The sequence below is a fragment of the Sapajus apella genome, unplaced genomic scaffold (assembly GCF_009761245.1).
Source record: "Sapajus apella isolate SASKATOON/1434 unplaced genomic scaffold, GSC_monkey_1.0 scaffold43, whole genome shotgun sequence".
In the NCBI taxonomy this organism is placed as follows: domain Eukaryota; kingdom Metazoa; phylum Chordata; class Mammalia; order Primates; family Cebidae; genus Sapajus; species Sapajus apella.
The window spans coordinates 3131724-3155236 of record NW_022436983.1 but is presented as its reverse complement, the minus strand read 5'-3'; the positions used below and the strand labels follow the sequence as shown (position 1 = coordinate 3155236).

The 23513-nt window shown below is 48.9% G+C and overlaps 1 protein-coding gene and 1 pseudogene across 2 annotated transcripts in view; both read right to left on the bottom strand.

Moving 5' to 3' along the window:
• The window catches only part of CA6 (carbonic anhydrase 6), a 35165-nt gene that overhangs the window by 6551 nt on the left and 5101 nt on the right, over window positions 1-23513 (bottom strand). Inside the window, exons 2-7 of the mRNA XM_032300290.1 lie at window positions 22181-22321; window positions 18384-18563; window positions 9262-9410; window positions 7607-7699; window positions 2078-2147; window positions 226-383 (exon numbers count right to left, since the gene is read on the bottom strand). Coding sequence (XP_032156181.1) covers window positions 226-383; window positions 2078-2147; window positions 7607-7699; window positions 9262-9410; window positions 18384-18563; window positions 22181-22271 — 741 coding nt within the window. The 5' untranslated portion in view covers window positions 22272-22321. The remainder of the gene's footprint in view (window positions 1-225; window positions 384-2077; window positions 2148-7606; window positions 7700-9261; window positions 9411-18383; window positions 18564-22180; window positions 22322-23513) is intronic.
• LOC116566243 lies at window positions 3990-5251 on the bottom strand (annotated as a pseudogene). The gene has a single exon (XR_004275814.1). The product of XR_004275814.1 is annotated as a proteasome activator complex subunit 2 pseudogene (transcript).

Genomic DNA, 23513 nt, shown 5'->3' with positions numbered 1-23513 from the left:
CAGTGAACTGAGATTGCACCACTGTGCGCCAGCTTGATGACAGAGCGAGATTCTGTCTCAAAAAAAAAAAGAGAAAAGATGGTTGGGTAGGTGAGGCACAGTGGCCCTGCATGCAGAAAATGCCATAGGATCCCTCGTTGTTGACATTAGCTGAGATTCTAGGAACAGTCTTGTTAACTAGGCAGTCAAAGAGCAAGACTTTGGCAAAGCGACACCATACACTACCTGCGTCATGGAGAGCTTGACGAAATCTGCCAGCACAAACCAGTGGACGTTCTCGGTGCAGGGAGGAGTGGTGAGCGAGCCCTGGTAGCTGTAGTAGTGCTGGAGGTTCTTGGGCAGCATGTCCTGAACGTCAAGGCCAGTCAGAGTTGTGCTTTGTCCTAACCAAAAAGACAGAAGGTGATAGAATGTCAGGGACCACCGCTGCCCCTCGGGAGGACAGCTCAGGCCCAGGCCTCGCCTGATTCAATCTCTTGAGTTCAGCAGAACATAGAAGCTGATGATCAGGAAACAATTTCCCAGTGTATTTCTCCCTGGAAGGGATTGAGAGGACAGGCTTTGGGAAAGATGCACTCAGCCACCTCCTCCTGGCTGAGTGGTCTTGGCCGGGTGCTCACTCCGCGGCCATTTCCTCATCTGTAAAAAGGGAATAATCAGCAGAATTGCTATGAGGGAAGGGGGAATAACACTGGAAAGCAGCTGGCATTGAACTGGTACATAGGGAAGTACTCCGAAGTGTAACTGCCGTGGTCACCATTAGCATGGCTAGGCAGAGGATACATTTTATGATCAGTGAAAGACAGAAATATAGCCTCTGGAGGCGTCTGGGTAAGTGCCCTCAAAGAAAGACCAAAATGCCTTGGTTTGGGCTTATTGAGCAGTGGGTGGGCAGCAGTTATAAATGCAGAATCCGGCCTGGCGCAGTGCCTCACACCTGCCATCCCAGCACTTTGGGAGGCTGAGGCAGGTGGATCACGAGGTCAGGAGTTCGAGACCAACCAACATGGTGAAACCCAGTCTCTACTAAAAACACAAAAATTAGCTGGGTGTGGTGGCAGGCACCTGTAATCCCAGTTACTCGGGAGGCTGAGGCAGGAGAATCGCTTGAACCGAAGAGGTGGAGGTTGCGGTGAGCCGAGATTGAGCCACTGCACTCCAGCCTGGGTTCCAGAGCGAGATTCCATCAGGAAGGAAAGGGGAGGGGAGGGGAATAATAATTATAATCATACCAGCCTAGTTGTCTATGGATGTCTGTCCCGGGGCATTCAGCTCTTTGGCTGCCAGCTCTGAGCTGGTCTGGGCTTTGCCAGGTGAGTTTATGGAGGCGTGGAGGGGTGAAGATAGAGAGGGTGTTTGCATGGGAGTGCCGAGCGGCCCTTGAGAGTGTTGGAATCTGAGCTGGGAGAGAGATGAAAGGAACAGGTGTCACCAGGAGCGAGACTGCAGAAGCCCCAGGGTTGGAGGACCCGGGTCAGGTGAGTTGCAGGAGGAGCTGGGTGCTGAAGTCAGACGACTGGGAGGCTGGGAGGTGGGGTCAGAATGGGATGTGTGAGGTCGAGGATGCAGAGCCGATGTGGTCATAGCTCAAGGTCCAGCATTGACCCTGGGCAGGAGATTGCTCTCATAAGAATGCTGCCTTCTGGAGGCAGAGCGGGTGGAAGAACAACCCGAGTGTCTGTCTGTCCAAGTGGGATGACGAGTGGCTTTGCTCTTGACATTCATCTTGGCTTGGAACCAGGGTGAACATCTCTCTAGCAGCCAGGACTGTCACTGCCAGCTGGGATGACAGTCAACGAAGTGAGGCTATCCCTACTTAGTGGAACTCCCACCAGAAGTTCTAGTCATGAGAATTGACACATAGAATTTATGAGCAGGTTTCTCAGAGAAGTTTGCTGCCTAAGCCAACAGCAGAAATCCCGGGAACAAGTGACCTTGCACAGGGAGGGGCAGACTCCTTGGCAGGCCCACTGGCTACCCTCCCCACCAGCACCAGTCCCCTGCCCCCTGGGCCCACCCCACACTCACACTTGAGCTCACTCCCGTCCCTCCTGCAGCCGCAGTTGGCTTCCCTTACCTGGGTACTTGATGTTGGCCAGATGAGAAATGAAGTTGCTGTAGTAAGTGTTTTCAGGGTAATCCTTCACCTGCAAAAACACAGGGCACTGAGCATGAGTGAAGAAGAGGCCCCAGCCCACCATCTCTACCAATCCTTCTAGCTGATTGGGCAGAGCCTAGACAGTAAGGGGAGGCAGCCTGTGCCCCTGCTGTGTTTTGACGGAGACAATCTGAGTGTTCTTTGCTACCAACTGCACAGGTTCATGCGTCTTTCCAGAAAGGCACTATCTAAACTATTTTGGCAGCTTCCAGGGAAAGAAGCTTCTCGGTCATTGGTGATGCCCTCAGAAATGGCCAATAGTTACTCTAAAAAAATGTCCTGTGTGCTTGTTTTCTTTGTTGTTGTTTTTCTTTTTTCTTTTTTTTTTTTTTTTTTGACAGAGTCTTTTTCTGTTGCCCCAATTGGAGTGCAACGGCACGATCTTGGCTTACTGCAACCTCTGCCTCCTAGGTTCAAGCGATTCTCCTGCCTCAGCCTCCTGAGTAGGTGGGATTACGGGCAGCTACCACCATGCCCAGGTAATTTTTTTGTGTTTTTAATAGAAATGGGGTTTCACTATGTTGGCCAGGCTGGTCTCGAACTCCTGACCTCGTGATCCACCGACCTCGGCCTCCCAAAGTGCTGGGATTACAGGCGTGAGCCACCGCGCCCGGCCTGTGTGCTTGTTTTGGGCAGTGTCAACCACAGTCAGATTCTTTGTGATGAGGAGGGCTTCATCTCATGAGCTCCCTTCTTCATCCTCAGGAATTCCAACAGTGAGCTGGAAGTCCGGGGTAAAACAACTGCAGTTCCCTTAACACTAGATCAATCTTTTCTGTGTGAGTATTGACTTTAAAAGTCAGAAAAGTTGCTTTGGGTGAAAAAGGCCTATTTTGAATGGCTATTTTCAGTCAAGCGGTGCTGATTCAAGTCTCTTTCACCGTGTATAAATTTGGCTTTCTTGGCTTTATGACTGTGTTTGCTATTTGTTTTCTGGATGTCTCGTGCCATTTTTGTTCCATTGGTCCACCTTTGCTGCCTTCTTTTGTGTGAAGCAAATACTTCTTATGTACCATTTAATCATTTCAATTATTTTCTTCGTAGTTGCTCGAGTGATTGCCGTATACAATTCAATCACAATCTTGGTCAGGTTAGTATTTTTAATTTCAGTAAAAGCAACTTTGCTTCAAAAAAGCTCCGTTTCTTCCTCATCCTTTCTCCTATTTTTGTCATGTGCATTAAATCTACATATATTGGAAGCCAGTGGTATATACAGTGGTATAGTCATTGCCTTAAATAATCTTAAGAGTTTTTAAAAAGAAATTAAAAGAAGAAAACACACACATAAAAAATGTATGTAGTCTTTTCCATTTTCCATTTCCAGTACACTTCGCTCCTTTCTGTGGATCTGAGTTACTGTCTGGTATCATTTTCTTTTAGCCAGAAGAATGTTCTTTTATATGTCTTGTGAGATAGATCTGCTAGCAATTACACTGATTCTTGTATATCTGGGACTATCTTGGTTTCACCTTCAATTTTGAAGGTTTATTGGATATAGGGTTCTTGATTGACAGTCATTCCACTGTGTTCTGATGACTTGAAAAGTCAGCCATTAATTATACTGTCATTGCCCTACATATAATAAATCCCTCTTCTCTTGCTGCTTTCAGCAGTTTGATTTTTGATGTATCTAGTCTTGGGGTTTATTTATCAGACTTGGGGTTTTCTTTAGTTTCTTGGATTGATCATTTACGTTTTTCCTCATATCTGAGGCTTTTGGCCATTGTTTTGTTCTTTCCACTTTGTCTCCTCTCCTTCTGGGACTCCCATTATATGTATGTTGCTATGCTTGATTTTGTCCCCGTGAATCTATAAGGCTGTTCATTTTTTTCATTTAGGTCATTTATTTTCCTTCTAGCCCTGGGTTCAGTACATAGATGGCTTCTCTTCACCCTTTGGGTTGACAGTTTCCTCCAGGTTGCTGCTGATGATATGATAAAGCTCAGCATAGAAGGCCCTCAGGTCCAGCACCACGGCCCTGAGCTCCCCATATGCTGCCTCATCGCGCGCGTGCACCAAGGCCTGGTAATCCATCACAGGAGTCTCCTGGAGGCCTTGGCCACAGCATCCCCACCTTCTGAGAAGTACTTGGAAATGGTTGTCTGGAAAGCTTCCACTTTGGTCTTGACAGCATTCACCCTCTCTAGCACCTTCTCCTGGATTGCTACCCCAAAATCATTTCTATCTTCAATCTTGGGGACCAGGCGCTGGATCCATGTGATCACCAGAATGCATTTCTCTTTGAGATTCCAGACCTCTGGCTTAACCAGGGCAAGCAGGGACAGGACCTTCTCATTCCCAGGGAAAAATCTACATGTAGGGACTTCTTTCTTCTCCTGCTTATCTGTTTCCATCTCGTCATCCTTGGGTGGAGGATCTGGGATGGGGATGTCCAGTGGGGCCTGGAGGGAAGTCAGGTCAGCCACACTGAGGGAGTCTTCTTGAAGAGCTGATTCAGGTATATGATATTCTGTGGCAAGAATCTGTAGAGGAATTCCTCAGCCTCCTGGAAAAGATTCTGCCTGAAGACTTCCACCTGTTTGTGGGCCTCCTGCTCAGGCACTCCCCACAAGGCTTGGCCATGCTGCTTCAGGTTGCTAGATCTCTGGTCTCTGTTCATTTTTCTTCTTTTTTCTCTGTTTTTCAGATTGGATACTTTCATTGCTCTATCTTCAAATGCATTGATTCTTTTTTTCTTCTGCTGCCTCACATCTGCTTTGGGCTCATCTAGTGATTTTTTCACTTTGTTTATTGTACTTTTCAACTCTAGGCTTTCCATTTTGTGCCTCTTCAAAGTTTCTTTTTCTCTACTGAAATTCCCTTTTTAGAGTCATTGTCATCATATTTTCATTGAATTCTTTGAACATAGCTTCTTTTCACTCTTCAAACATTTATGATAGTTGTTTTATTTTTATTTTATTTTTCTCCTAGCCACAGCAATGACAGTTATTTTAAAGTCCTGTCTCCTAATCATTCTGTATCCACTCAGGTCAGATTCTACTGATTGTTTTCAGGGCCTTTTTCCCCTCATTAAGTATGGATTACATTTTTCTATTTCTTTGCATGCTCAACTTTTTTTTTTTTTTTTTTGATGAAGTCTCACTCTGTCACCCAGGCTGGAGTGTAGTGGCGTTATGCTGGCTCACTACAGCCTCTGCCTCCTGGGTTCAAGTGATTCTCCTGCTTCAGCCTCCCAAGTAGCTGGGACTATAGGCACGTGCATGGCTAATTGTTTATATTTTTAGTGTATATGGGGTTTCACCATGCTGGCCAATCTGGTCTCAGACTCTTGACCTCAGGCGACCACCTGCTTCAGCCTCCCAAAGTGCTGGGACTAAGGTGTGAGCCACCGTGCCCAGCCTGCCTGCCCAACTTTTATTGCTGCCAACTGGATGTTTTAGATAATATATGGCAGCAAGTCCTGATTCTGATTTTTGTAATTGTCCTCCAGCATTCCACGTGTGTGTTTATTTAGTGACTTGTCTGGACTTAGTCTGCAGGCTCTGTCTCCCAAGCACGATGTCTGTGCTCAGCTTTTAAATTTTATTTGTATTCTTGGGGGCTGAATTCCTAGGAGCTACCTACAGTCAACATAGCTTTGTGGTCAGTAAAATGATTTGAGCAGAAGTTGTGCTCAAACCCCTTGAGCCCCTAGGACTCCTCCTGATGGATCTGTGTGTAGGTTTCGAAGCACATTCAAAGTTCAGCTAGTTCTCATGTTGGCTTCAGCTTTGACTTTTTATCAGACTCTGTTAGGGTGTTTATGTAGCCCTTCTGTCTCTCTCTCCTTTCCAGGATCTTCTCCCTTAAATTTCTGACTTGTTTCTCACTCATTATTCACTGTAACTGGGACTGTAACCTCAGACTCTCAGAGCTGCAAGTTTTTCCTGTTTGCTTTCTGTGTTTTCTGTCAAGCTTACCACTTTTACAGACATTATTCCTGAGCATGGTTTTCAACTTCCACCCCAAATCAAGTCAGCTCCCCTGCCCAGGCAGCTTTGCCTGATAAAATTAACTTGCTGACCAAGTTAGGGGGTACGGATGGGAACATCCCCAGGAAAGACATCTACAGACATTCATTACTCTTACCCAATTCTAGCCATTTTTCATGAATAAATGTCTCAATTTGCTGGTTGCCTGGGAACCATTTCCAGAGCATTGAAATGGTGGGGTTTTTTATAATTTTATCTAATTTAATACTTGTTTTGGGGGGATTGGATTCCTGCCTATTCCAGTCACTTAGCCTGAAGTCCCACCTTCTAGACTTTTTTTTTTTTTTTTTTTTTGAGACAGTGCTTCACTCTTGTTGCCCAGGCTAGACTGCAATGGCACAATCTCAGCTCACTGCAACCCCCATCTCCTGGGTTCAAGCTATTCTCCTGCCTCAGCCTCCCAAGTAGCTGGCATTACAGGCATGTGTGCCGCTACTCTCTACTAGTTTTGTATTTTTAGTAGAGACAGGGTTCTCCATGTTGATCAGGCTGGTCTCGAACTCCTGACCTAAGGTGATTTGCCCACCTCGGCCTCCCAAAGTGCTGGGATTACAGGCATGAACCACCACGCCTGGCCTTTTTTTTTTTTTTTTTTTTGAGATGGAGTCCAGCTTTATTGCCCATGCTGGCATGCAGGATCTCAGCTCACTGTAGCCTCCACCTCCCAGGTTCAAGTGATTCTTCTGCCTCAGCCTCCCAAGTAGCTGGAATTATAGGCTCCTGCCACCATGCCCAGCTAATTTTTGTATTTTTAGAAGAGATGGAGTTTTGTCATGTGGGTCAGGCTAGTCTCGAACTCCTGACCAGAAATGCAGAGGTGTTAGCCGGGCGCGGTGGCTCAGGCCTGTAATCCCAGCACTTTGGGAGGCTGAGGTGGGTGGATCACCTGAAGTCAGGAGTTCTCAACCAGCCTGGCCAACATAGTGAAACCCTGTCTCTACTAAAAATAAAAAATTAGCCGGGTGTGGTGGCAGGTGTGTATAATCCCAGCTACTCGGGAGGCTGAGGCAGGAGAATCATTTGAACCCGGAAGGCGGAGGTTGCAGTGAGCCAAGGCTGCACCATTGCACTCCAATCTGGGCAACAAGAGTGAAATTCCATCTCAAAAAAAATAGAAATGCAGATGTGTTGCCTTTGTCTGAGTGGGTTGCAGGTTTCCCTTTGCCCTTCAGACCATCTGTGTCTAGTCGACCCCTCTGTGATTCCAGCTCTTTTAAATCAGCTTGCCCAAGTTAACCAAGGTCTGGAGATTAATGACACAGAAGGAGCATAGTGACCATGAGCAGGAGCTGGAAGAAGAGGGTCGATCTTCATCCAGTCAATGTCTCCAAGAGCTGTGAGCTCGGGAGAGGATGAAGAGTGATCATAAAGAAGACTGTTCAACCAGACTTCACACCTTGTTTGGACATCTACCCATAACTTCAGATGCAGACACACGTGGGTGGTTTCTGCTTACCTCAACGAAGGCTGCCAATACAGCCAAGCCGTCCTGCGCCTCCTGGGCTGCCTCATAGCTCTGGTATTTGGAATTGTAGTGAACAACGTGAATCTGTAAGAGCAAGGTAGGGTGGGTCAAGGGCAGTTCACAGCAATTCAAATGCTTAAGGTTTCCAGGGAAGAAGGAGGAGAAAGAAAGGGGCTCCATCTGAGGCCTCAGACCATTCTACACCAGCAACTTGGACCTCCATCTCCCTCCCTCTGGACTGCAAACCCCATCTATCATGACTAGAAACTTCCCCAAGAATGGGAAGAACAAGAGTGGGATTCTGGAAGACGGCAGTTCCAGGGTGTTTCCCTGACCACACCTCCCTCCAGGCAGACGAGTTGGCAGAGCTGGGGTTCTCCTGAAGTGTCTGGGGGTTTGCGGGAGGGCGAGCTTGTACCCCCTTGTCCCAGACAGCCACTGTTAAATTATATGTCATCTTAAAGATGAATTCTGGCAAAAGAGGGAACTCAGAAAATCTAACACAGGCCAGGTGCAGTGGCTGATGCCTGTAACCCAGCACTTTGGGAGGCCGAGGTGGGCGGATCACTTGAGGTCAGGAGTTTGAGACTGAGACCAGCCTGGCCAACGTGGTGAAACCCCAGCTCTACTAAACGATTAACTGGGCGTGGTGGCAGGTGCCCGTAATCCCAGCTTCTCTGGTGGCTGAGGCCGGAGAATCACTTGAACCCAGGGGACAGAGGTTGCAGCGAGCCGAGATCACGCCACTGCACTCCAGCCTGGGCGAAAGAGTGAAACGACATCTCAGAAAAAGAAAAGGAAAGAAAATCTAACACATAGAAATCCAGCTGAAACAAAGGAGAGTTCGCCACACCCTGTGGGCTGTTGTCCTGCAGCCTCAGTTCTGCGAGGGCAGGAGCTTGCCTGTACCCTGGTCACAGAGTGGTGACCAGTCAATAGCTGCCGAGTGAATAAAAAATAAAACTTCAGGATGACTTAACTGCTACCATCGCACAGTCTTTTGGCTGTTTCTGTTTGTTTTGTCCCTCAGGTTGGAGTGCGGGAGCATAATCAGGACTCACTGCAGCCTCAACCTCCTGGCCTCAAGCGATCCTCCCCCCTCAGCCTCCTCAGAAGCTGGAACCATACGCATGTGCCATCACTCCAGGATAATTTATTATTATTATTTTTTCTGTAGACACAGGATCTTGCTATGTTGCGAACTCTAGGACTCGAGCAATTCCCCTGCCTTGACTTCCCGAAGTGCCGGAATTATAGGCGTGAGCCAGCTCACCCGGCCTTGGCTGTTTTAATAAGAAAAGTGACAGCCAGGCACTGTGACTCACACCTATAATCCCCGTACTTTAGGAGGCCGAGGCGGGTGGATCACCTGAGGTCAGGAATTCGAGATTAGCCTGGCCAACATGGTGAAACCCCGTCCAGCCAATGTTTTGTAAAAATACAAAACTTATCAGGCATGCTGGCATGTGCCTGTAATCCCAGTTACTTGGGAGGCTGAGGCAGGAGAATCACTTGAACCCAGGAGGCAGACGCTGGAGTGAGCCACTGCACTCCAGCCTGGGTGACAGAGTGAGAAGAGAATCTGTCAATAAATAAGTGACTACGGGGTTCGAAGGAAAGAGGACACAGTGGGGGTCCTCACGTACCTCGATCACATGTCTGATCCCGTCCACGGTGTGCTCAGAGCCGCTGATGTCCGAGGACGCACCACCCCAGTGAAAGTGCATCTGCTGAGCTATGTACACGGTGCCATTGGCATCTGTTATGCGCATGGTGCCGGGCAGGCTGATCTGCACTGGAGAGACGAGTTGGGGATGAGAGGCGCGGGTGAGCACAGAGGGGTCAGGCCTGCAGGCTGGGGAGCTTCTCTGCTCACTGTCTGAGCCCCCTGTCTGAGCCCAGGACAAGCCGGTATCATAGACTGGCTGAGAATGCCATGAGCAGGGTCACCGAAGGAGAAGAAGCGTTTGCACACAGGGCAAGGGGTGAGGTCAGGACAGAGGCCAGGCCCTGAGGAAGCCAGATTGGGCAGGTGCCTCTCCCCAGCACACACCTCCCTGCCCAGAGCCCACAGACCAGCGGCAGGACCACACCATGGCAGGTTCAGCTTGGAAAAGGACTCCAGAAAAGGGAAGTTCCTGAAAACTTAGTCAATGGGCGTGGAAACTAGAATTCTACTCTGTCTCTGGCCAATTTCAGAATTTGCTGAAGGTGTCAGAATACAAAGTGGGGCCTCTTGGAACTGTTTTTTTTCTTTTTTTTTTCTTTTTTTTGACACTCTGTTGCTCAGGCTGGAGTGCAGTGGCACGATCATGACTCACTGCAGCCTTCAACTCCTGGCTTCAAGTAATCCTCCCACCTCAGCCTCCCAAGTAGCTGGGACTACAGGTGCACACCACCATGCCCAGCTAATTTTTGTATTTTTAGTAGAGACGGGGTTTCACCATGTTGTCCAGGCTGGTCTCGAACTCCTGACCTCAAGTGATCAGACCACCTTGGCCTCCCAAAGTACTGGGATTACAGGTGTGAGCCACACCATGCCTGGCAAGATCTTCCTGTTTAAAGTCATCAAAGGTGGTTGTACACGAGAACATGTTTTCTGGAGGATAGCAAATAGGAGGTATTTAAAACCCATCAGATGCCCCCTTCTTCCTTTCTAAATTGTCTAAAGGGGCAGGGAGCTGTGATTAAATTTATAGCGTCATGTGCTGTAATGCAGGAATCTGGCCTGAAAGGTTTTCACCGGCCCTTTGGTAGAACAAATGCTTTGTATTTAGAGCTGGACATGTGGCTGGCCTCAAAAATCAATGCTTGCAAGAAAAGGACGGATGGCAGAGCCTTAAAAGGATGCGTGCAAAGTGAACAAACAGAGCCAAGGAGCTGAGGACCCCAACAGAGCCCCCTAAACGGTCAGTAAGCACCACAGGAGAAATGAGAGGTCCCCACAATTTCATTCCCCCAAAACACAGGAGACAGGATGTGTCACTTCTGGTCATACCAGCAGGCCCTCACCGGCCCAGGTGGAAACCAGCCACAACCTTGAGCCTGTCGCTGTGCTTTTGAAAAGGAGAGGCCAATAGTTAACTGGCTGTCCCCAAAAGTCAGCTGGCTGAAACTTCCAGATCCACAGATGAACTCAGCTTCCAGAAGAGGCTGCTCCCCTTCATGGGAACTCAATTTCACCAATTTCTTATCAGAAGAGAAAAGCTACGTAATCCAAGCATTTGCTGCGCTCAAGAAACAGCAAACTGTCGAGGGTGGTGAAAGTCAAAGACGAAGAAATTGGCTGAGACTGGAGGAGACTTAAAGAGACCTGACGGTTCTGAGTGCAGCGTGGAATGCAGGGTTAGACCCTGGGCCAGAAAAACACAGGAACGAGAACGTGATGTCGTTCAAATGAGGGCTGGAGTTAATTGCATTGTATCATTTAAATTCCTTAGTTCAATAATAATTGTACAACCGTTATAAGATGTTAGTAGTAGGGGAAGTGAGTGAAGAGTATATAGGAAATCTCTGTACTACTTTTGAAATGTTTCTAGATAAGCTATTTCACTAAAAGTTGAGGCTGGGCAAATTATGGTGGCTCACACCTGCAATCCCAGCACTTTGGGAGGCCGAGGCAGGTGCATCACTTGAGGTCAGGAGTTTGAGACCAGCCTGGCCAACATGGAGAAACCCCATCTCTACTAAAAATACCAAAATTAGCCAGGTGTGGTGATGCAGACGTGTAAACCCAGCTACTTGGGAGGCTAAGGCAGGAGAATCGCTTGAACCCAGGAGGCAGAGTTTACAGTGAGCCAAAATCACAGCCACTGCACTCCAACCAGAGCGACAAGGTGAGACTCTGTCTGAAAAAAAAAAAAAAAAAAAAGTTGAAAAAGGAACAATCGGCCTCCCACCTCCCCACCAAGCATTCAAAGATCAAACCCTGTGCAGAATTCTGCGTTACTCATGGGCGCCTATTTGGGGATGTTTCCTTTTATGTTCAAGTCCTTTCTGCTCAAATGCACCATTCAGTGAACATTTTGAATCTGCTCTGTCAGGATCTGTGGCAGGTACTGAGATGAAAAGATGAATAAGTGATTGTCCCAATATTCAAGGAACTTCATAAAGTAGCCAATAGCATGTATTAAGAAAACAGTATGTATTAAGACACGAAACACTAGAGGTCCAGTACCTCAGGCATTTACGCTTTTCTGGAGCCTATAAAACGTATTTTGGAAATTTTTAAATATGTATTTTATTGAGATAGGGTCTTACTCTGTCACCCAGGCTGGAGTGCAGTGGCATGACCTCAGCTCACTGCAGCCTCGACCTCCCAGGCTCAAACAATCCTCCCACCTCAGCCCCTCAAGTAGCTGGGACTACAGGTACATGCCACCATGACCAGCTAATATTTAAGTTTATTTATGGAGATGGAATTTCGCCATGTTGCCCAGGCTGGTCTCAGACTCCTGGGCTCAAGCAATCCACCTGCCTTGACCTCTCAAAGTGCTGGAATTGTAGGTGTGAGCCACCGCACCTGGACAATATATATTAATGGATCTACAGGCCCACCGACTGTTACTAGTCTGCAGCAAAACAGAGAAACTGGGAGTTTGTTTTAGAAATTTTGTAGCAATTTGTCTTTATCTCAACAGCCTGTGTTTCAATTTGAATTCATCTTTATTGAAATGTTGAACCGGGCATGCCTGTAATCCCAGCACTTTGGGAGGCCGAGGCGGGCGGATCACCTGAGGTCAGGAGTTCGAGACCAGCCTGATCAACATGGAGAAATCCTAACTCTACTGTAAAAACAAAATTAGCTAGACATGGTAGCGCATGTCTATAATCCCATCTGCTCAGGGGGCTGAGGCTGGAGAATAACTTGAACGTGGGAGGCAGAGGTTGTGGTGATTGGAGATCGTGCCACTGAACTCCAGCCTAGGCGACAAGAGTGAAACTCTGGCTCCCAAAAAAACAAAATCTTGAATCTAATTTAAATTTAATTTAAAAATGAGGAGCCTGGGCCTGGTGGCTCACACCTGTAATCCGAGCACTTTGGGAGGCCAAGGGAGCAGATCACCTGAGGTCAGGGGTTCAAGACCAGCCTAGCCAACATGGGGAAACCTCATCTCTACTAAAAATACAAAAATAGTCCAAAAATATGGACAAAAAAATTATATAAGAAGAATCATAAAACTGATGAAATAAATGAAGAAGAACTACATAAGTGGAGAAATATTCCATGTTTACAGATAGGAAGACTTAATACTGTCCCAATGTCAGTTCTTTCCAACTTGGTCTATATGTTACCAAAAAGGGGTCCCAATCCAGACCCCAAGAGAGGGTTCTTGGTCTCACACAAGAAAGAAAGAATTTAAAGTCAGTCCATAGAATAAAGTGACAGCAAGTTTATTAAGAAAGTAAAGGAATAGACCAGGTGCAATGACTCATGCCTGTAATCCCAGCACTTTGGGAGGCCAAGGCAGGCAGATCACTTGAGGTCAGGAGTTCGAGACCAGCCTGGCCCATATGGCAAAACCCCGTCTCTACTAAAATTACAAAAATTAATGGGGCATGGTGGTGTGCACCTGTAATCCCAGCTACTTGGGAGGCTGAGGCACAAGAATCATTTGAACCCAGGAGGCAGAGGCTGCAGTTAGCCAAGACCACACCATTGCACTCCAGCCTCAGAGCAAGATTCTGTCTCCAAAAAAAAGAAGAAGTAATAGAATAAAGAATGGCTGCTTCATAAGGAGAGCAGCCCCGAGGGCCACTGGTTGCCCAATTTTATGGTTATGTCTTGATGATATGCTAAACAAGGAATGGATTATTCATGCCACCCCTTTTTTAGACCACATAGGGTAATTTCCTGACGTTGCCATGTCATCTGTAAACTGTCATGGCATTAGTGGGAGTGTGGCAGTGAAGACGACCAGAGGTCACTCTCGTGGCCATCTTGATTTTGGTAGGATTTGGCCGGCTTCTTTATTGCAACCTGTGTTATAGGCGAGTCTTATAACCTGTGTCTTATGCTGACCTCCTGTCTCATCCTGTGACTTACAATGCCTTAACCTCCTGGGAATGCAGTCCAGTAGGTCTCAGCCTTATTTTATCCAGCCTCTACTCAAGAGGGGATCATTCTTGTTCAAATGCCTCTGATGTTACTATACAATCACGCATGCTCTAGGTATTTACCCACAAGGGTTGAAACGCAGAAACCTGCACATGGATTTTTTTTTTTTTTTTTTTGAGACAGAGTCTCGCTCTGTTGCCCAGGCTGGAGTGCAGGAGTGCAGTGGTGCAGTCATAGCTCACTGCAGCCTTGACCTCGTGAGCCTTGCACCTCAACCTCCAGAAGCTAGGACTATATGTTTGAGCCGCCATGCCCAGCTAATTTTTCGATTACTTTTGTAGGTCTCACTACATTGCCCCGGCTGGTCTCGAATTCCTTGGCCCAAGTGATCCCCCCACCTTGGCCTCCCAAAGTCCTGGGATTACAGGCATGAGACACCACACCCAGCCTGCCCACAGGTTTTATGACAGCTTTATTCGTAACTGCCAAAACTGAGAAGCAACCCAGATGTCTTTGGATAGGTGACTGGATAAACTGTAATTCATCCAGACAATAGAATATCATTCAGCACTAAAAAGAAATGAGCTATCAAGCCATGAAAAGACCTGGAGGAATGTTAAATGCACATTACAAAGTGAAAGAAACCAGTGTGAAAAGGTTACATGCTGTGATTCCAACTGTATGACATTTTAGAAAAGGAAAAACTATGGGTCAAATAACACGATCAATGATTGCCAGGGTTCAGGGAGGAAGGCAGAGATGAACAGATGGAACACAGGATTTCCATGACGCTGAAAGGATTGCTCAATGCATGTGATTAGAAACCTGTCAAAACCTGGCTGAGCGTGGCGGCTCATGCCTGTAATCCCAGCACGTTGGGAGGCCAAGGTGGGAGGGTCACTTGAAGTCAGGAGTTCGAGACCAGTCTGGCCAACGTGGAGAAACCCTGACTCTACTAAAAATACAAAATTAGCTGGGCATGGTGGCAGACACCAATAATGCCTGTAATCCCAGCTACTCAGGAGGCTGAGACAGATCCATTTCCGGAACCCAGGAGGTGGAGGTTGCAGTGAGCCAGGATCATGCCACTGCACTCCAGCCTGGGCGACAGAGCAAGACTCCGTCTCAAAAAAAAGAACCCTGCAAAACCAAAAATTAACAAGTCTTTTTTTTTTTTTGAGACGGAGTTTCGCTCTTGTTACCCAGGCTGGAGTGCAATGGCGCGATCTCGGCTCACCACAACCTCCGCCTCCTGGGCTCAGGCAATTCTCCTGCCTCAGCCTCCTGAGTAGCTGGGATTACAGGCATGCACCACCATGCCCACCTAATTTTTTGTTTTTTTTAGTAGAGACGGGGTTTCACCGTGTTGACCAGGATGGTCTCGATCTCTTGACCTCGTGATCCACCCGCCTCGGCCTCCCAAAGTGCTGGGATTACAGGCTTGAGCCACCGCACCCGGCCAAATTAACAAGTCTTTAATACATCATGTCAACTTTATTGTTAAGCTTACTGTTCGTCAAAATCTCCTTAGATTAAAAGTTTGTAGATTAGTTTTCTTTTCCCTTCAGTAGAATTCCTGAATATGCTTGGAGCTCGCTGAAATATAGGCAGTGGCAATAGGCATATAACTTCAAAAGCTAAATTATAAAAATCTTTCAAATACTTTACCTTAGGCTGGGTGCAATGGCTCATACCTGTAATCTCAACACTGTGGGAGGCCGAGGCTGGTGGATCATTTGAGGCCAAGAGTTCGAGACCAGCCTGGCCAACACGCTGAAACCCCAAATGTACAAAAAAATACAAAAATTAGCTGTGGGTTTTGGCACATGCCTGTACTCCCAGCTACTCACGAGGCTGAGGCTTGAGGATTGCTTGACTCCAGGAGGCAGAGGTTGCAGTGAGCCAAGATTGCGCTCTTGTCTCCAAAAAAAACAGAATTATGGCCAGCCGCAGGGGCTCATGCCTATAATCCTGGCACTTTGGGAGGCCAAGGTGGGCGGATCACTTGAGGCAAGGAGTTCAAGACCAGCCTGGCCAATATGACAAAACCCCATCTCTACTAAAAATATAAAAATTAGCCGGCGTGGTGGCACAGGACTGTAGTCCCAGCTACCAGGGAGGCAGAGGCAGGAGAATTGCTTGAATGTGGGAGGTGGAGGTTGCAGTAAGCCAATATTGTATCACTGCACTCCATCCTGGGTGACAGAGCAAGACTGTGTCTCAAAACAAAATTTTTTTTTGGCTGGGCGTGGTGGCTTATGCCTGTAATCCCAGCACTTTGGGAGGCTAAGGCGGGTGAATCACCTGAGGTCGGGAGTTTGAGACCAGCCTGACCAACATAGAGAAACACTGTCTCTACTAAAAATATAAAATTAGCCAGGCGTGGTGGCGCATGCCTGTAATTTCAGCTACCGGGGGGGGTGCTGAGGCAGGAGAATTGCTTGAACCCAGGAGGCGGAGGTTGCAGTGAGCCAAGATCGTGTCTTGCACTCCAGCCTGGTGACAGAGCAAGACTCCTTCTCAAAAAAATAAAAGTAAAATAAAAAATCAAATAATTTAAAAATTTTTAATATACATATAATTAATGTGAACTGTGGGTGCACTCTAATGTCCAGCATTCTGTCATGTGAGGTGAGAACCCCAAAGGAACAGGCTTCCGGACCACAGAGATTTGTGCACAACCCTAAAGGAAGGCGGCAGAAATTGGGAGGAGGGAGCCGCCCCAAGCCCTGTGGGAAGCTGGGCACTTCTCTTCCTTACTTATTCCGTCTTCCGAGCCCTCAGCTCGCTGTCCAGGGAGGGTGAACAAAGCCACTGCCTCTGGCCTTTGTGCTTCACCCCTTCTCCACGAGCAGACGACAAGGAGGAAAGGAAGATTCCACCTGCCAATCTGGAAGCTTCAGAGAGTAATTTTGGAAACAGGAGCTTGACATTATGATGAAAATGAGGCTTTTGTTCATTCTTTGTGTCTTTCAGGGCTGCTGGCCACATAAACCTGAGCCCTTCGACAGACAGAGCTTCATTCTCTCTTTTGCTGCTTTCACCAGTCCCATAAAGGACAATGGTTTTCTTTTTTTTTTTTTTTTGAAAATGGAGTTGTGCTGTTCTTGCCCAGGCTGGAGTGCAATGGCACAATCTCGGCTCACTGCAACCTCTGCCTCCTGGGTTCAAGTGATTCTCCTGCCTCAGCCTCCCAAGTAGCTGGGCCACCATGCCTGACTAATTTGACTAATTTTTGTATTTTTAGTAGAGATGGGGTTTCACCACATTGGCCAGGCTAGTCTCGAACTTCTGATCTCAGGTGATCCACCCGCCTCAGCCTCCCAAAGTGCTGGGATTACAGGTATGAGCCACTGCACCCGACCAGTTTTATTTTCTTGATTGTGCAAGATAAGAAAACTAAGTCCTGTCACCCCCCCACCTTTTTTTTGAAGAAACAGGATCTCATTCTGTTGCCCAGGGTGGAGGGCAATGATGATCTTGGCTTACCACAACCTTGACCTCCCAGGCTCAAGTGATCCTCCCACCTCAGCCTCCTAAAGTACTGGGTTTACAGGCATGAGCCACCATGCCTGGCCAAGTCCAGTGACTGTCATATCCCTGTGTGACAGGCAGGGAACTGTCTCAACCCAGCCAGGAGTGAGAGAGTGCGGTGCCTTAGAAGGGAAGAAGACCGACATCTGGGGGCGTGAGCCCATCTTGGCCTTTAGACACTGTGTGACCCTGGCCGAGTCCCTCAATCTCCTGAGGCCTCAGGCTTCCGACCTAAAAAATGCCCCCTCTGGGGTTGTCATGAGGCTCAGACGACTCGAGCCATGTTGGAAAATCAGGAGGAAGCTCTGCAAACGTAAAGCACGGTTTCCAGGCTGGGCGCGGTGGCTCATGCGGTAATCCCAGCACTGTGGGAGGCTGAGGCAGGAAGATTACTTGAGATTAGAAGTTCAGACCAGCCTGGCCAACATGGTGAAACCCCCGTTTCTACTCAAAATATGAAAAAATTATCTGGGCATGGTGGTGCATGCCCGTAATCCCAGCTACTCGGGAGGCTGAAGCAGGAGAATCGCTTGAACCTGGGAGGCGGAGGCTACAGTGAGCCAAGATCACGCCACTGCACTCCAGCCTGGGTGACAGAGTGAGACTCCATCTCAAAAAAAAAAAAAATTCACAGTTTCTCATATTGGATTCCTGAAGGGGGGCATCCCCATGGCCCTGCTTTTTCTGCCTGACCCTTCACCTTCTTTCTTGTAGAGAGCAGAAAACCAGGGCTCTCCTCTTGAACCTCTGAGAAACCCTGGTCCTGCCTGTCAGGTGCTTTGAGCTAAATAGACTCAATATAGGAAAGGTGGAAAAGCTGACCCAAGCTGGCAGACAGAGAGCCTGCGTGGGAAGGGCGGCTTCAGCAGCACAACCTGTCCTGCCTGTCACCTGCGGGGCGGGGCGGGTGAGCTGGGTAAGAGGAGAACGTGGGAAGGGGCCAGCAGGGACAGGGAGCTGAGTGGAAGACAGATGCTGCCCTCCCTGGAAGAGCCACCCGGCTTCCGGGCCCGTCAGCCCTCATGTCCAACCTTCCTGTTGGAGGCCCCCAGCTCTGAGGCCGTGCTCTGGGTCTCTGTGCAAGCCACTCCTGACAGGTGACTCCTGTCACCCGCCTTCCCCCGCAGGCTACTAGGGGCAGCTTGGGGACTGGAGCCCCTCCCCTCCTCGCCTTACCTGTGTGGCCGTTGTTGACCATGGGGAACTCGCCTGCCTGCGACTCGTAGCCTGTCAGGTTGAGCCCCTTCAGAGCGGGGTTGTACCGCACCTTCGTCCTCTGTAGGTCAATGGGTGACTGTCTCCGGCCCCCACAGTGGGGGTAGTGCTTCGGCCAGTGCGCCTCATCCAGTGCTCCTTCTGAGACAGGAGAGAGACAGTTGAAGGGGCTGCCTGGCCAAGCTCGCTCTGCAGGAACCTCACCACACCAGAGGCTGGGGGGCCTGCTGGGCGGGGGCCCACGGGACACCTTCTAGAAAGCAGAAGCGGGGCCCCCAGAAGGAGGCCAAAAACACAACGACTTCAGCTCCAAGGACTCTGGAGTTTGGGGAGCTTTGGTGCTAACCTCTAACTTTCCTGTGGCAACCACTGGCCCTGGGAACAAGACTCATTGTTTTGAAGTCAATGAAAGTCTTTTTTTTTTTTTTTTTTTTTTCTTTTTTGGAGACAGGGTCTCGCTCTGTCACCCAAGCTGGAGTGCAGTGGTGTGATCTCAGCTCACTGCAACCTCCACCTCCCGGGTTCAAGCAATTCTCCTGCCTCAGGCTCCCAAGTAGCTGAGACTTACAGGCACATGCCACCACACCTGGCTAACTTCTGTGTTTCTATTAGAGACGGGGTTTCCCCATGTTGCCCAGGCTGGTCTCGAACTCCTAACCTCAGGTGATCTGCCCACCTTGGCCTCCCAGAGTGCTGGGATTATAGGTGCGAGCCACCGCACCCAAGCTGAGAGAGTTTTAGACATCACTTTTTGCTCTCCTTTGACTTCTTTCCAGCTGACTGATGCACGCAGGGGTCCGTGGCTTGCTGTTCCTGTCCGTGGCTTGCTGTTCCTGTGCCGCTCTGGGGACTCTTCCTCATTCCCTCTCAATGGCCCTGTTGTCTTCCATGCCCCCAACAGGAACACAGGCCCACCTCCCCATGCTGCAGGACCCCCCACCACCATTTTGTTGCTCCAGCCCCTTTTATAAATTCCCAGGGTGGCAAAGACCCCCTCGGTGTCTGAACTTACGGATTCAGGGAAACTAAGGAAGCATCAGGTTCCAGGACAACCTAGAGTGAGTACTTTTTAAAAACTTCATAAGGAGAAAGTTTATCTTTTCAGGGAGGGTTGGTAATCGTAGGGGACAGAGTAACAAAGGTGAGTCATTATCACAGGTGACTGGGCCCCCAAACGGCTGTGGAGCTTGGTGTCAGCTGTGTGACATGGAGAATCCAGCCTCTGTTCCCTGTTCAAGGGGTAGGTGTGTGGTGAGTACACAGCTTGGTTTTTTTTGTTTTTTGTTTTTTGGGTTTTATTTTTTTTGAGACCGAGTCTCTCCCTGTTGCCCAGGCTGGAGTGCAATGGCGTGATCTCAGCTCACTGCAACCTCTGTCTCCCAAGTTCAAGCGATTCTCCTGCTTCAGCCTCTCGAGTAGCTGGGAGTATGGCATATGCCACCATGCCTGGCTAATTTTTTCTAGTTTAGTAGAGACGAGGTTTTACCTACACTGGCCAGGCTGGTCTCGAACTCCTGACCTCGTTATCCACCTATCTCAAAGTGCTGGGATTACAGGCATGAGCCACCTCACCCAGCCCACAGCTTGTTTTAAGGAAAGTGTTTGTACTGGGGCCTATCACAGCTTTTTGGTTTGTAATCAAGGCAATCTAGCACAAGGCCTTCTCGGAGCCAGATGCCCAGGACGCTGTCAATACTGGGCCATCTCTCAGGAATTCCTGGAAGGCATTTACAGAAGCTACTCCCAAGTTCTCCTGGCCCCCAGTGCCTTTCCAGGAAGCCTCAGTGCCTTTCCAGGAAGCCCCACTGCCTCAGAGGCTGGGCAGAGCCTGGGGAGGACAAAGCCTTCATTTTCTGAATTTTCTCTTCCTTCACCTCTGAACCACCTCCTGGCACTGCTTGGCCAAAGGAAGCAAAACGTCCTGGGCTCCCAAGGCACTGCCAGGTGTGTAAGATCGCTGTGCTCGGGAACGGAGTAGTTGGTTGGAGCTGGCTGGACTTTCTGAACTTCCCAGGATGTTCCTAATTTCGTTGCCCTTGACATAACGGAACATCCTGTCCACCCTGAAGGAATGGTCCCTGAGCAGCTGAGCTGGGGAAGACTCTGCAGGAGGCAAATGTTTGTCTCACCTCCTGCATCAGCCAGCAGCCGCCAGCCTCCTCATGGGCCCCAATCCGTGGTCCTATGCAGAAGGGAGGGGACGCAGGAAGAAGGGGAAGAGGGGACGCTGCCCCTGGAAAGGGCTGTTTAGTGTCCACAAACCTTACAGACACGCATTCTAGCTTTGGCTCACATGTGGACCAGAACCCATGCTCTAAATGCCAGAATTTTACATTTCACATTTTAAAAGTCTGGTTTGGGGCCAGGGGCGATGGCTCATGCCTGTAATCCCAGCACTTTGGGAGACCAAGGTGGGCTGATCACTTGAGGCCAGAAGTTTGAGACCAGCCTGGCCAACGTGGTAAAACCCCATTTCTACTAAAAATACAAAAATTATCTGGGCATGGTGACAAGTGCCTGTAATTCCAGAGACTTAGGAGGCTGAGGCACAAGAATTGCTTGAACCCGGGAGGCAGAGGTTGCAGTGAGCTGAGATGGCACCGCTGCACTCCAGCCTGGGCAACAGAGCAAGACTCTGTCTCAAAAAAAAAAAAAAAAAAAAGTCTGGTTTTGCCAGACACGGTGGCTTACACCTGTAATCCCAGCACTTTGGGAGACCGAGGCAGGTGGATCATCAGGTCAGGCATTCAAAACCAGCCTGGCCAACATGGTGAAAGCCCGTCTCTACTAAAATACAAAAAAATTAGCTGGGCACGGTGGTGCACGCCTATAATCCCAGCTACTCAGGAGGCTGAGGCAGGAGAATTGCTTGAACCAGGGAGGCAGAGGTTGCAGTGAGCCGAGATCATGCCACTGTACTCCAGCCTGGGCAACAGAGACTTCGTCTCAAAAAAAAAAAGAAGTCTGGTTCTGGCAGTCCACAGACCATCTAAAGGAAACATCTTATCTCAAGACGTTCTAGGTAAACTGCCTACCATGAAATTTCCAGGAAAGAAGGTCTCGCAAACCCTGCAGCACCTTCTGTGAGGTTACGGAGAGTCCTTTCTAAGAAATTTATTTTCCATTTACATGGACCAACAGAGTAAATGATTTTATGAAGAGAAGCAGTGAGAGGGCTTTCGAACCAGCCAACATCGTGTGTGGAAAAGAATTTAAAGCAAAAAAGCCTGCAAGTGAGTCAGGAGTCGGTGAAGGGGGAAAGCTATTTCATCCTTTTCCTTATTTGAAATTGAAGTTCAGCTTGTTCTCCATATCTCTGAGACACCAAAAAGGTAACACCTGAAGCCACAATGAGCAGACCCCAACAGATGGCATGTGGACTGCCTGGCCATCCTGGGAAGTGCCCCCTCATGGAGGACTCTTGGCTGTTCACACCTGTAATCCCAGCACTTTGGGCCCGAGGCAGGCGGATCACCTAAGGTCAGGAATTCGAGACCAGCCTGGGCAACATAGTGAAATCCATCTCTACTAAAAGTACAAAAGTTAGTCGGGTGTGGTGGCATGCATCTGTAGTCCCAGCTCTTCAGGAGGCTGAGGCAGGAGAATCACTTGAACCCAGTAAGTGGAGGTTGCGTGAGCCAAGATCATGCTACTGTACTCTAGCCTGGGCGACAGAGCGGCTCCAAAAAAAAAGCGGCGGGGGGTGCTTGTCCTGTCATGAGGGTAACTGAGGGAGCATGCAGGAATCAGGGGCTTACCTGAGTAGGTCCAATCGGACCCATGCTGTGCCTGGCCACCCAGCAGGAACAGGGACAGCAGAGGCACCAGGGCCCTCATGGTGCTGCACATCTGGAGTGAAGACTGATTCTGGCAAAGTTCTTCTTTTAAAGGCTCAGAAGCTGTAAATAACAATTTACTACATCTAGCTGGCTGATCCGCCCTTTGCTGCACCCACTAAAACAATAACACCCTCCCCACAACAGCCCTCTGGCTCCGAGCATTGGGCCAGGTGGCCCCAGCACCTGCCTCATCTCCTCCCATGTCAATTTCATATCCAATCAGTCCATGGGTTTGGTTATTCAGTGTCTTAGGAGAGTCACCTGATGGGCCACACAGTGCAGCCATTGTGGACAGGTGACCACAGAAATGCGAAAAGGCCCGAGGCAGGGAGAAGCAGGGTGCAGGACTTCCCTGGACAGTCTTCTGTGCCCTTTCTCCTGACGTAAGCGATCTGGAAACTGCTGACAGGATCACCACTGCCTGCAAACCCTGCAGGAACCCTCTTGGTATTTCCTGCCTGTGTCAGTCATGGACACATGGCAGGCACCTGAGGAGACCGCCTGGCCTCCACATTCGGCCATTTCATTTGCCTCTGCTCAAACCAGCAGTTGATCCTGGGTCCCAGCTCATGAACCACATTCCAATGCACACCTTGAGGCCGCGTGAGCCGGTGTGGGCGTCTGCCTTTCTGCATGGATTTGTTCTCACAGCTGCAGGGCACTTGGGCACACCTAAACCAAGCAGCCATTCGCCCTCACAGGATCCATGGATTACCTAATCCTGTGCATCCACTTGGCTAGACAGTCCCTAAAATTAGCCGAAGGAGAAACTTTTGAGTTTATGCCTGCCGACAGCCCAGCATTTCCCATGTCCTTCCTCGAGGTCCAACACAGAGGGCAGGCGTGCTGCCGGACACAAAGGGCCACCCCCGCCTTGTGGAGGGGAGCTGAACCCCTCCTGGCCTAGCTTAACTCATTGTCCACTTGTCCCTGGAATGGCAAATGGCAGCAGGCCTTCACAACAAGGATGTTAACTGAGAACCTAGGCTCTCCTGAATATTTTAAAGGCTCCCCCCTGGCATTTAATAGAGAACATCAGCTGCTGCAAAGAACTTGCTGGAAACTTCCATCTGTAAAGCTCAAGAGCTGCAAGAATCTCAGAGAGCAAAGCATGGTCAAGGGCAAGGATTCTGAAACCAGACAGGGTTGTGCCACCTGCTAGCTATGTGACCTTGGCCAGGTTCCTCAGTGCTCTATGCCTCCACTTTCCTTTCTTTTCTCTTTTCTTTCTTTCTTTCTTTTTTTTTTTTTT